At 37.1% G+C, this 12,011-nt stretch overlaps 1 protein-coding gene across 19 annotated transcripts in view; it reads right to left on the minus strand.

Moving 5' to 3' along the window:
- Positions 1-1,085: 1,085 nt before the first annotated feature.
- Positions 1,086-12,011, minus strand: part of LOC125770585 (glutamate-gated chloride channel) — a 97,466-nt gene continuing 86,540 nt past the window's right edge. For 16 of the 19 annotated variants that reach the window (XM_049440322.1, XM_049440324.1, XM_049440325.1 and 13 more), the window contains 2 exons: positions 9,827-9,937; positions 1,086-9,456 (listed from right to left, as the gene is read on the minus strand). In XM_049440322.1, the coding sequence (XP_049296279.1) occupies positions 9,310-9,456; positions 9,827-9,937 (258 nt within the window). In that variant the 3' untranslated portion in view covers positions 1,086-9,309. Of the gene's footprint in view, positions 9,457-9,826; positions 9,938-12,011 lie in introns of those variants that run through there. The other 3 variants (XM_049440338.1, XM_049440337.1, XR_007419220.1) reach the window with 2 other exon arrangements.

Consider the following 12,011-nt stretch of genomic DNA (forward strand, 5'->3'; position numbering starts at 1 on the left):
TAAGGAACTTGGTTCCTCGAATAACTTCTGGCACAGACATCTGAGGGCATGGCCGTCCAAGAAGAAAATGTAGCCATTGATGCCATCTATCGTCCACAGGTTAAAGATTGGCGATCCGTTGGATACCGACCGAGTTATAGGCAAAAGTTGGTGCAAAAATGAGAAAAAATTTACATTTTCTCAAACAGGGTAAGGAACTTGGTTCCTCGAATAACTTCTGGCACAGACATCTGAGGGCATGGCCGTCCAAGAAGAAAATGTAGCCATTGATGCCATCTATCGACCACAGGTTAAAGATTGGCGATCCGTTGGATACCGACCGAGTTATAGGCAAAAGTTGGTGCAAAAATGACCCTTAGTAAATTTTCATTTTTTTGAATTTTTTGATTTTTTCATTTTTTTTTACTATTTTTTTTATTTCAATCATTATTTGAGTGAAAAGAAACTCATTGCAACCAATTGGGATTAAAATAAAACAATTTTATTTTTTTTGCAAAATTTCTCAAAAAAAAACGTAAGGGGTAAGCCTTATGAAATTTTCGAGTTACAAATTTTTTTGAAATTTTTTTTCTGATTTTTTATTTTTTTTTTAATTTGAAGCATTATTTGAGTGGAAAGAAACTTATTGCAACAAATTTGCATTAAAATATATCAAATTTGTAATTTTTGCTAAATTTCTCAAAAAAAATGGTAAGGCTGTTTCCTTAGAAGTTTGGTTAAATTAAATTTTTTTGAAATTTTTTTTTCTCTCCTTTTATGAGAAATGCTAAAACCGATCGTTTTCGGCGACGAATTTTTCTTGAATTATCCAGGTTTTTGTATTCGAAACAACAAAGGAGCATCCAAAAAAGAGGTAACATGACTTTTGCTCGGTGTTGCCGCAGTGAACCGATAAAATCAAACCAAAAACGATTTTTCGACACCAAATCGAAAGGGAATAGGGTTTTAAGTACTTTTCGCTTCGCTAGTTGACCGATGTTATTTATTTTTTTCTGCTTTTTCTACGGGAGTTCTGACTATTACTAATATATCCAAGAATTTATTTTTATGCTTAAGAACAATTCATTTAAAATCATTTAAAGCCATTTTTATTATTTCAATCAAAAAATCGTTTATTTAGGATCATAAAATTAAAAACATAACGTGACGTACAACATTTTGGGTTTCTTTTTTGGTTTCTGTCTTGTCCACAATTTACTTGTTGTTTTCCATCTTTATTTATATATATATATACGTTTATGTATATTTTGTGTATATATATAATTTTCGTTTTCTTCTCTCTTACTCTCTCTCTCTTTCGTTTTCTTCGCTTCCTTCTTCTCATTTTATGTCTCGCTCTCTCTCTATTTGTTTTAAGCTTCTGAATCCTCTTTAATGCGCTTTATTAAACATTAAATGTTTACTAGATCCTCTTCATTTTCTGTCGTCTCTTTCTTTTGTCATATGTTTTCGCTATTTAGCGCACTATGAAACGTTGCGTTTGTTGTTTTGTTTGTTTCTCTTCCAATTGTTTTGTGTCGCTTACGCGCTTTGCTACTTGCAGCTTGCATCGTCTTAGTGCTACTACGGTTGTATTTAGTTTTAATGCGCGCTTTGCATTAACTTTTGTAACTGCTTTGCAATTGCTATCGTTATTCAAGTTCACCGTTTCATACATTTGCTTCCTTCCAAAGGTCGTGAAACATAGTCGTTCTAACTCACGCAAACATACGTGCTTACTTGCTATCTTTACAGCTTTGTTTGTTTAGTTTAGGACTTTTTTCTTTCATTTTATTTACTCTCTCTATCTCTCGCTTTCTTTTTCTTCTTCTTTCTTCCTTTTGGTTTTGTTTGACAGTTTGTTTGTTTCGATAAATGTAGTAAAAGTTTGCAGTACAAGTTTAAGCTGCTAAAACTTATCAAATAATCAACAGTTCGCTGCGGACGATTGAAAACTGATTGTGGTAACGTTTTGTTTTGTGGTCGGTTTTTGTTTGTTTTCTTGTTTTGTCAGGGGTGGTTTAGTTTTGCTTTAGCTATTGCTTATAGCTGTGTGTGTGTGTGTACGTGTGTTTAATGTTTTATCAAGTTGTGTAGCAAAAATAGGCAACATTTGGAATAGAAAAAAGGCTTTTCTTTGCTTCATTTGCGGTAGTAAAAAGTACAACAAGACGGTACAAGCGATAAAAAGTAGTAAAAAAGCACATGTTTCTGTGCACCGTACTGATAATAGAAGGTAAATGTTAGGTAAAAGAAATAGTACGAATTACATTTAAAAAGGAAGAAACAATATATAAACTGGGTGTCGATAGTTGAACGAACATTACTTACAACTGAGTGAACTGTTTAGCGAAATATTTAGATGCAAAATTGTTCGTGTGAGCTGTGTGTTTGTTTGTCTTCGTGCAATACATTGGTTTGGTTTGCTAGCTTCGAATTCTACCCCTTGTGGGTTTACTAACTGTGCAGAAAATATCCTTTTACGTCCTGCCCGTTTTCAGGTTAGGTTGTTAGGTTGTTTTGCATTTTTTCTGTATTACCTTCCCAACTAAAACCTCGACAGCCTGAATGGGATTTTGAACAGTTCATTACACTATGATATAAGTATGTATATGTATATATATAAGTGTATATATATATTTTATGTATAAAAATCATAGCACGATCATAGCATAGCGCCAGTATGAAGGAGTTGTCACCTTTTTTTGTTGCTTTTCCTATTACCTGCTCTAGTTTTGTGTATCTTTGCTAGTGATGATTTTGCTTTTTCCGCCGCCCTTAGTAGCTTGGATGTAGCTTTGCAAAGTTTGTTTTTATTTTTGTGTGTGTCTTTTTATCATCAAGTTCCGATATTTCCATGGTTACGAAAATTATTTGCTTTTTTTTTTGTTTAATGTGAAATTGATTTTTGTATTCACGCTTTTATTCCACTTTTTTGTTAATTTCTTTTTAAGTTTCATTGCTTCTTATTTGTTTGTTGTCCTTTTCGGTACGTGTTTTAGTTTTAAGCTTAGCTCAGCTTTGTTTGCTTTTGTTTCATCCGTGCCATGCGTAATGCTATGTTTATTTTTTTTTCTAAAGCATAAGGGTCTGTCTTTCTTCTTGTTTTTCTTTTCTAGTTTGCAAGTTCCGGGGTTTCTTCGCTTATAGTTCAGCTTACTAATCAGCATTATTGACAACTTTTGTAATTTTCTTTTGTTGTTATGTTGCTGTCCTGTTGCTTCTATTTGGTTTTGCTAATGTTGCGTCAGGTAACGCTTACTTTTCCACTTTTGCCTAACAAACTTGTCCCTAGCTTCGTTCTCCGTTCTCGCAAAAACCCGTCCCAATAATTCCTCGAGCGTTTAAAGATGCGCGCGCTTGCATTCGGCTTCGCACATCTACGCACTTACTTATTACCCATATTGTTCGAACGTTTTTTTTTGTTAGTACATTTTCATTGTGTTGTATATTTGTGTGTGTGTGTGTGTGATTTTTATGCTTCTGTAACTAATTTAGTTCCACTTGGGTGGACAAAAAGAAAAAAATACAAACAATAACACTTCTCTGCTTAACGGCTTTAGTTTTCGCAGGCAAAATGGTGCATGAAATAATGGAGATTTTTAATTATTAATTTGTTTCGTGTGCCTGTGTGATTTATGTTTTGGTTGGAAATGTTTTGATTTTCGGTACGAGAAAGTATGCAACTATGGCCGTAAAACGCTGTCGTATGGACAAAATGCCGTTTTACGCTTTGTCCTGAATCGTACCTTAGTTGGCTTAAGTATTGCTTACTTCATGCCATTTTACATGCTTTAAAGAAGCGCAACGTGATGGTTTAGCTCTTTTTTTTAGCTACTCTATTAACAACTCGTCGCTATTTCGCCGTTTGTATAGCTTGAGCGTTCGGTTTTGTTTAGTGTTACTAATGTACAAGTGGCAATCATACGCATTAACGTGCACGGATTTGTTCGTTTGCAATATTTACGTTTATGGTTTTTGTTAGCATTTTTTTTTACGTTTGGTTGAGAATTTGACTTATTTGTGTGTTTGTGTGTTTGTTTTTGTTTGTTTGCTTAAATTTCGTATAAAAACCTTTACCCTGAATTGTGTAATTCTTTTCTGCCTTTGTCGCTTAATTTTTTGCTCAACAATTGTGCTTATGCTAGACTGTCTGTACAATGCAAGTTTTGGGAGTGATTCCAACGGGGAAAAGGAAAAATCAGAAAACACGCAACAAAACATAAAAATCGACACAAGCTAAGAGCTTCCGTTATCTAATTGGTTTGTTTCTATTTAAAGCTTTCACTTTTGCACGAGAAAATAAAGTTTAATATTCGATAAGTTTAATAAACTTTTTTTTGTTTTCATGTTAAATAAAGATAAATAAAAAAAAGTATAGAAAACTACTATTTTGCTGCTAAGCATTAATCACCAATGTACATCATTTCTATCATGTTAAGTTAATGTTTTTGTTTGGTTGCGTTTTCCAATTGTGTTCAATGTATCCAACAGTAAATCTGACCTATTTCAGTGGAATAATTTATTATCTTTACTCTCTGTTTTGAGACCTCGACCCTCCCCTTGGTCTTTTTTTTTTTTTTGGTTTCTGTTTCTGTTTACTTGCATCAATTAATTTATCTATTTCAAGTTGCACATGAGGCTGAGGCTGTGTTTAGCATTAGCCACATCCAAATTGCTTTTCGTTTTGCAAAGCGCTTCTGTTAATGAAAGCCGAGCGCGAGTGTATTTGTGTCGTGTGTTCACGGTGCAAATCACCACAATACCGAGGAGGCCATGTTGTTCACATGTGTGTGTGTGTGTGTTTTTTCTTTTCGCACATTTGCTTTTTTGTGTGTTAACGATTATTACTCGCTACATATCCTCTCGGCGTATTCATCATCATCTTTGGTAAATCACAATCTTAGCTGAGCTGTATTTTTTTTTTCGTTTGTTATATTCATTATTTAAACCGTATGCTTTTACAGATGATTTTCAATGGGGCTGTTTTGGATGTGTTTTTGTGTTTGTGTGGTGCGCTGAGAATATGTAAGACATTTCCAACATTACGCAAGAGACAAGCGAAAGTAGGTGTAAAAGGGTTGTTTTGATTTTCTTTACAAAAAAAACCGTCGAAAAGAGAGAAAAAATTGTTTAAATTAGAAAAAGGATCTCTCGTTGCTTCGGAAGAGTATTACAAAGAAATGAAGCTTTAAGGAACCGTTTGTCAGTGATAATTATGGTAGTAAATTTCATTACCGAAAAAAGCAAGCAAGTTTGATTTGGGGGGAAGTGTAGTGTAGCAAGAGCTCTGGCTGCTCCTGTGTCATATGTGCATGTGTAATGGTGATTTTTAGGGTTGTAAAGGAGTGCCGTATCGACATACTTATGATAAACTTTACAAAATACACTGTACACATCCCATTTCCGATGCGGATGCATTGACTCTTAGCTGACTCTTTGCTTTAAATACTTCTTTTTTTTACATACGTACAGTAGTTGTTTAAATGGTTTCGAGCGAGTGAGTGTTTTTTTTTCTGTTCTTCCTTTTGTTTTTTTTGGGTTGTTGCTACACTTTGAAGTAACATTTTGTTTGTTTTCTTTTTTAAAGAAGCATTTTCATTATTCGTTAATGTCTTTTCGGTGTTTTTTTTCTTCTTAATGGAAAGTAGGTGTTGGATGCATTAAATGGTAGTGTTTTTTTTAAACGTAATTTACAAAATCCTTCATTTTTTTGCAGCAGTAAAAGAGGTTACGATAGCGACCATCGATCGGGCATAACGATAGCACAGGACATTGCGTTGTGCACCACCGAATGATCAACTAAACATGCACAATGTTTATATATTTACCACCGTTGTTTACTTTCCTATTGTTGCACGTTTGTGTTTAGAATTAGTTTAGAATAGTTACGTTCCCTAGCAGTTACGCGTAGACTAGTAAGAAAATGATCAATTAACTCGTTGAGCAGTTTGTGTAGAAAAGAAATATGTGCAAGTCGTGTTTTTTTCCGATTTCCTAAAAAATCGTCAACAAAAAGCTTAACCACTTTTTGCATTATTACGATAAGGTTTGTTTGCTTTGTTTTTTTTTTCAAAAGGCATTCAAGCGATAGATTGTTTTAGAGTGGCGTTCAGTAGTTTGTTTCTTTAGTGTTTGTTGCATTCTTTCCCGTTTTGTCTTACTTGTTTGCTTGTTTTCGTTTGGTTATCTAATTTCAAATATCCTCTTCCAGGTTTGGTGATGTTTTTGAAACAATTTTGTTTTACCATTTTTCATCTTCTCCATCTTCCCTTTTCACTAGCATTATGTTGTTCCGCTTTCACTACGTTTTGATATGTTAAATGATGCAAATTAAGCACTTGGTTTCAGCGTTTTAGTTAGTGTTTTACATTCATATTGATTACTTCTCGTTTTGTTTTCCACTTTGTTCATCGATTTCTATGTTTTATGCACTGATGTTAGCTTTTTGCTTACATTCCTTCTTCGGTTCTAAGTTTGTGGTATTTTTTATCTCTTTTCTTCAATCGGAATGCGATTTGTTGTTCGTTTGATTTGTTTTTGCTATGTTGACATGTTACATAGTGAAAAAAGAGTTATGGTTAGGATTGAGCGATCTTTCTTCCTTTTTACTCGTGCAGTTTTTCTTCCCTTTTGCTTGTGATTTTTCATGCAAGCGTGCCATTTGCTACACATATCAGACTTTCCGATCGATGTTTGTTCCACGTTTCCGTACATAACCATTAGGGTGAGTAAAATTCAAACCGGCAAAGTAGGTAGCAAATCGTAGGCAAAGGAAAAGGAAACCCAAATGCCCAAAAAAGCATTTATTTGTTTGCTCCTTGCCGCACAAATCGAAACCGAGGATGAGGAAAAAAAGGTTTCTCACTATGAACGTTTTCATTTTCTTCTAGCTATTAGTAACATCCAAAACACTACCATCTCGAGAGACGAATAGCGAAATGAAGCAAAATTGAATGTGTTTTTATCGCTCAACCAAGACACATGGTACGGAAAAATGGCGCTACAATTTTAAGGCAAAAAGTGAACATTTTGCAGTGCGATGATTTAGTGTAAAATCGGAAAACCAAAAAGGTGCTATCTAATGGTGCTAACCGACAGGGTGGCCTATGCATCTTGCGTGATGGAAGAAGCGTTCTTAAACTAAGTTGGTCCGAATGTCAAACATTATCGAAGGCAAATTGTAAACCACGTGGTTTCAATCATTGTGCGAGTTCGTTGAACGCTACTAAGCACAGCAAATTTTCTTGAAAGTTGCGGTAGACAATTCGGGGGGTTTTTTTGTTATATGTAGTACCTCTTAAGCTGTAGAAGAAAAAAAAGGTCTAGAAAAAGCAATCCTCTCTTCGAGCACAAGTGTTTTTCTTCTCCATAAGGTAAGTGATTTTATGTTTAGTTGGTTGGTCTTGTGTGAGAATAAAAAAGTTAAATAAAATGTCACATTCCATGGAAATTAGTGTTCCTTCTTCAGTTACTCTGTATCGCACCCTTCTTCACTATCCACTTCTCGCAAGTGGTTCAACGAGATCACAGAGAATTTGCCTACAAGCACACAAGGCTTTTTATAACACTCAAACATTCTGGTCACATGGTTAGAACCGAACTACCGCCTCATAGTGTAACTTCAACTGTGATCGTTCTTAAGTTTCTACTACGATCGAAACCGAATCATATTACTAACAAGCTGCATTGAAACTGAGAGAAATAGTAGATTGTGTCTGTTTGGTGGTTGGTCGTAAGCTTTTAGCAAGGAACTTTGGTACATTACTCGTGTATGGTGCATTGCTGCATAGTTCTTGGTTCGATAAATTACCTTTTCCTTAATTGAACGTACTAACAAATTGTGATTGATTTAATGTCTAAGTCCTCCTGGGCATAAGTTTGAGGACATCTTTTAGCTAACCTAAGGTTTCGTACCTGTATGCTTCTTCTAAGCATACATTTTGAATGAACTATTTCGCTTGTGAATATTCAAATTACCCTTACATATTAGTGTGATTGTGTATGTGTGAGGATGGTTTTGTTCTGTGTCTAGTGTTGTTGTGTTTCACGTTCATATTGCTATTGGCAATTTACATCTTTGCACTTTTTGTTTGCAAAGAATAACAGCATAATTTTATCTAGTTTTTTGTGTGTTGCTTGTTTGCCGGATGCCGGGAAGCGCAGCATGAATACGCTTTTGCGTAATTGTTTACTTTTTTTCTCTCATTACTGACAGGGATGTAATTTGATGGTTGGTAAAGTCTACTTCACTAGCTGAGCTATTTTCGTTTTAGTTCAGATGTTTTTTTGTTTGCTCTTATCCTTTCCAACCGCTCAGTATCGTATTTGTGCTTGTGTAAGATTAAACGGACTCTATTCGATTTTTACTTTATGCAAAAAAATGTGTATCGATTTACAGGCAATCATAGTTTCGTCTATTATACGTCACTGGATCATTTAGCTATCGGTTCCCATGCCTAGCGGTAGCTGTTACCTACAAAAACCGAACCGTGGGATCGGTTTTGATTATTTTGGTTCTTCTACATTTGTCGAATTGAAACAGTTTGCCTGCAATAATGATGCGCGATGGCTTGGCTTTATGCTGAGTTGTACGTTTTGCGGGCTGCATTTCGGCGGTTCACCATTTTGCGGTCTAATTGAGTTCGTCCCCCCCGATTTTGGTTCGCGTATCACAAATCAATCGAATCGAATCGGCTTCCCGGCTCCCTGGTACGCCACCCCCGGTGCATATTCGTTATGAAAAAAGGCAGTATCTGTTGGTTTGATTTAGCCATCGTTTGATTACTAATCGTGCGGTGATGGTGGTTTGGATGTTTTTTTTTGTTTTGTTTTTGAGATGGTACACCGAACCGGACCCGAACCCAGGATGCTTTTGAAGCTAACCGATCGATCGTTCGGCCGTACCGGGCGCAAGGGACGGGACTTTGTCCCTGAAAGCTTCAGCAGGTGATACAAAACAGGGGCGACAATGGTTGAATGCAAACAGCTTTGTAACAGTTGGTGAGTTCCGAGGCATCCGAGGCTTTGTTTAGGAACATCGGTATCGGTTAGCATAGTGTTGTACCCTCCCTCCAGCGGCTCTAAGCTGATAGTTGTATGGTTGCAAACGAAGCGGAGAGAGAGCACCCGGATGAGTGATGTGTGGGTGTATGTGTGTGTGATATATGATTCATATGTCGGACCGTGTGGTGATCCTTTCTCACCATCGCACATACTCTCCGTGACCAACAAACGCGTAGATAAAAGGCCGCACCGTCGCCAGGACACCCTCCGTTACAGCAGGTTGTTGGTGTAGATCTTGTGGATGAGTGACTTCTGGATCGTATTCTAGGAGAATCCTTTGTAGTGGATGAAGAAAAATATCAAAAACACGGCGTACGCCGACGGGAAGGTAATGCGCGCGATCACGTCGATCGTTTTCGCGACGCGTATCGGATGCGGCGGTTCCTTTTTGCGCACTTGCACGAAGCACGTCTAGGGTGCAGCACGATGTTGTTTTGGGGGAAGAAAAAAGAGCAAACAAAGCACAAATATAATTAGTGGAAGTGGTACGCACTTGGGATAATGTTAAGAAGAGGCTAAACAAGAAGATGTAAATAAAAATATTTGAAGTGAAGCAATTTTGTCACACACATTGCATAACGTAAGGCGCTTTATTGTACTAAAATAGATTATTTAGAATATTACCGCCTGAATGTATGCATTCGATACTTTAAAAAAATATAAATTACTAACAACATAAGATCAAATTGTTGCATACTTTCAGGCTTGGTGAGGCCCTTAAGAAATATAATTTTGTCATGCGGAGTCATGTCTGGTATACTTTAACTATTAAATATATTACCTCAGTTGCACAGCCATTGTTCGCCGAGTGTGTGCAGGGGCTTGTGCCGCCCGCACAACTGGTACACGCGACGATCTCGTTCGGTCCACCGGATTCCCGCTTCTTGACACCCTGTCAAAGGGAGCACCATTAGTGGGTGGTATTGAACAAGCATTCGTCAAACAAAAAACAAAAACGCCGCAGCGAAAAGAAACTCAAAAACTCGTTCGGATTTTGCTAAGTATGTAAAAGTATTATTAAAACCAAATTCCAACAAAAGCGTAAATTAAATGGATTAGGAAAAACAAACCCAAAAAGTCAAACGTATGCAGTGTTTAAAATAGAATGAAGTCGTCAATCTATTCACTTTGGGTTCACTCGTGGGGGGGTAGAGACTATGCGGAAGAGATTTGCGATAACAAAAAGTTCGGGTGGTGGGTTGGTGTGAGATCGTGCGTTAAACGGGACACATAGCGCGTAGACGATCAAACACAGACACACACATAGAGAAACAAATGCACTCAAAACAGACGGACACGATGTAGCATAGGGAAGAGAATGTTGCTGCAATGTGTCGCCGAGACAGTAATTAAAGTTGTAAGAAAATATCCTTCTTGTATGTCGGGAAGGATATGTTGCAAACTTCAAAACACTTCTCACACGATAAAAACATTTTATCTGTGCCTTAAGGGGTATTTCTACAAAACATATGTACACCTTCTCATACATAAACACACACCAATCACGCACACACCAGTTATGCTCTTGGGATGCAAATAATTCACCGCATGTGCATCGATCAAAGCCTTTTTGCGTACTGGAAGCAGTTCTAGGATAAGGCTACATACAATCCTAGTGAGTTGTATAGAAAAAACAGGTGATAAACAATTATCAGGTATAAGTGTGATATCTCTAGTAGTGTGAGTGTGTATAGAGAAACAATGGCTAGGAACTAGCTTCCCAGTCGATAAAGGTATTTTTGGTTTGCAATCTTCTAGACGCAGGCACAGAGAACTCAGAAAGAAAGGGAGAGAGAGAGACAGAGAGCTAGATAGAGAGCGAGAGATAGGTAGTAAGAAACAGAGTTTCTAAAGGGACATTCAAAGTAACGTGCGAAGGAGTACATTCTTGGAGCATATGGGTGCGCTATGTTTCTATTCATTGTCGACGGTCTAAATAAAGTATTTGCAAACGAAAATGTTTTAAAAACAAACTTAACAATACACAATCAAACCAAAGCCAAAACAAAAACGAATCTAACAGTTTAATATAAGCGTGTGTTAAGAGTGGGCAGTGAGAGTAGTTCGTTTATATATCCATACTATGTACAATTCGTTTTTAAATCTTTATATCAGACGAGCTGAGAAGATCATAAGGAACAAGATTTTTATGATAATTTTATGTAAATCCAATTTTAACTTTATCATGTCATAGTGCAAGGATCTCGAAGTGAAGCACAAGTTTTATCACCGAGTTATAATTAAGGTCCTTGAAGGCAAAACTTCAATGCTTTAAAGCTTTACAAAGTGTTTCGATTTTAGTGTCACCTTTAACACATCTACATGACATCACTAACCATCGGGCTAACCGGAACGGGCTACCATTAGGGAGACCGATGTGTCGTCGTTGTGAAGAAACCGTCCGTAAATTACATATTCTAGTGGCATGCTAAAATTGTCATCCTTGTGATTGGACACGGGATGCCCTGGTGGGTGGGGCTTTTCTGGCGGGTGTTAACCCTCTCGGAAAAGGTGATAATACAATGCAGCGGAAGGTAGGTAGGAATATAAAATTTGCCAACACCCAGTCGTTGGGTGGACCGCCGCACGGGTAATCATTCATTCGTTGACGGTATTTCAATTATGCTAGCAACATGGTCTGAACACGGTTGGCAAAATGGAGGGAGAAAAAAGAACTGTTCCACTGTGTGAGTGGATAAAGCACTTGCACTTGCACGCTCAAGATGGGCGGACAATGTTATCTTAATGTTCGTTCCCGCTTCGTACAGTGATCGTTCATTTTGTTCCTTGTTTTAGCTGAACCTGTTCGGGGGCTGCTGGGTCGTTGTCATTTAGTGTGCCTTGGCTTGTTTGAGAGTCTATCAGTGTGTGTTTGTGTGTATAGTCTTTAATCCTATCCTTCCTATAGGCTCCTTGCAGGGAAAAGGGGGGCGTAATGTCGGTATGGGGTAGGTGGTTCGTTTCAG

This window comes from Anopheles funestus, chromosome 3RL, assembly GCF_943734845.2.
Source record: "Anopheles funestus chromosome 3RL, idAnoFuneDA-416_04, whole genome shotgun sequence".
NCBI lineage: Eukaryota > Metazoa > Arthropoda > Insecta > Diptera > Culicidae > Anopheles > Anopheles funestus.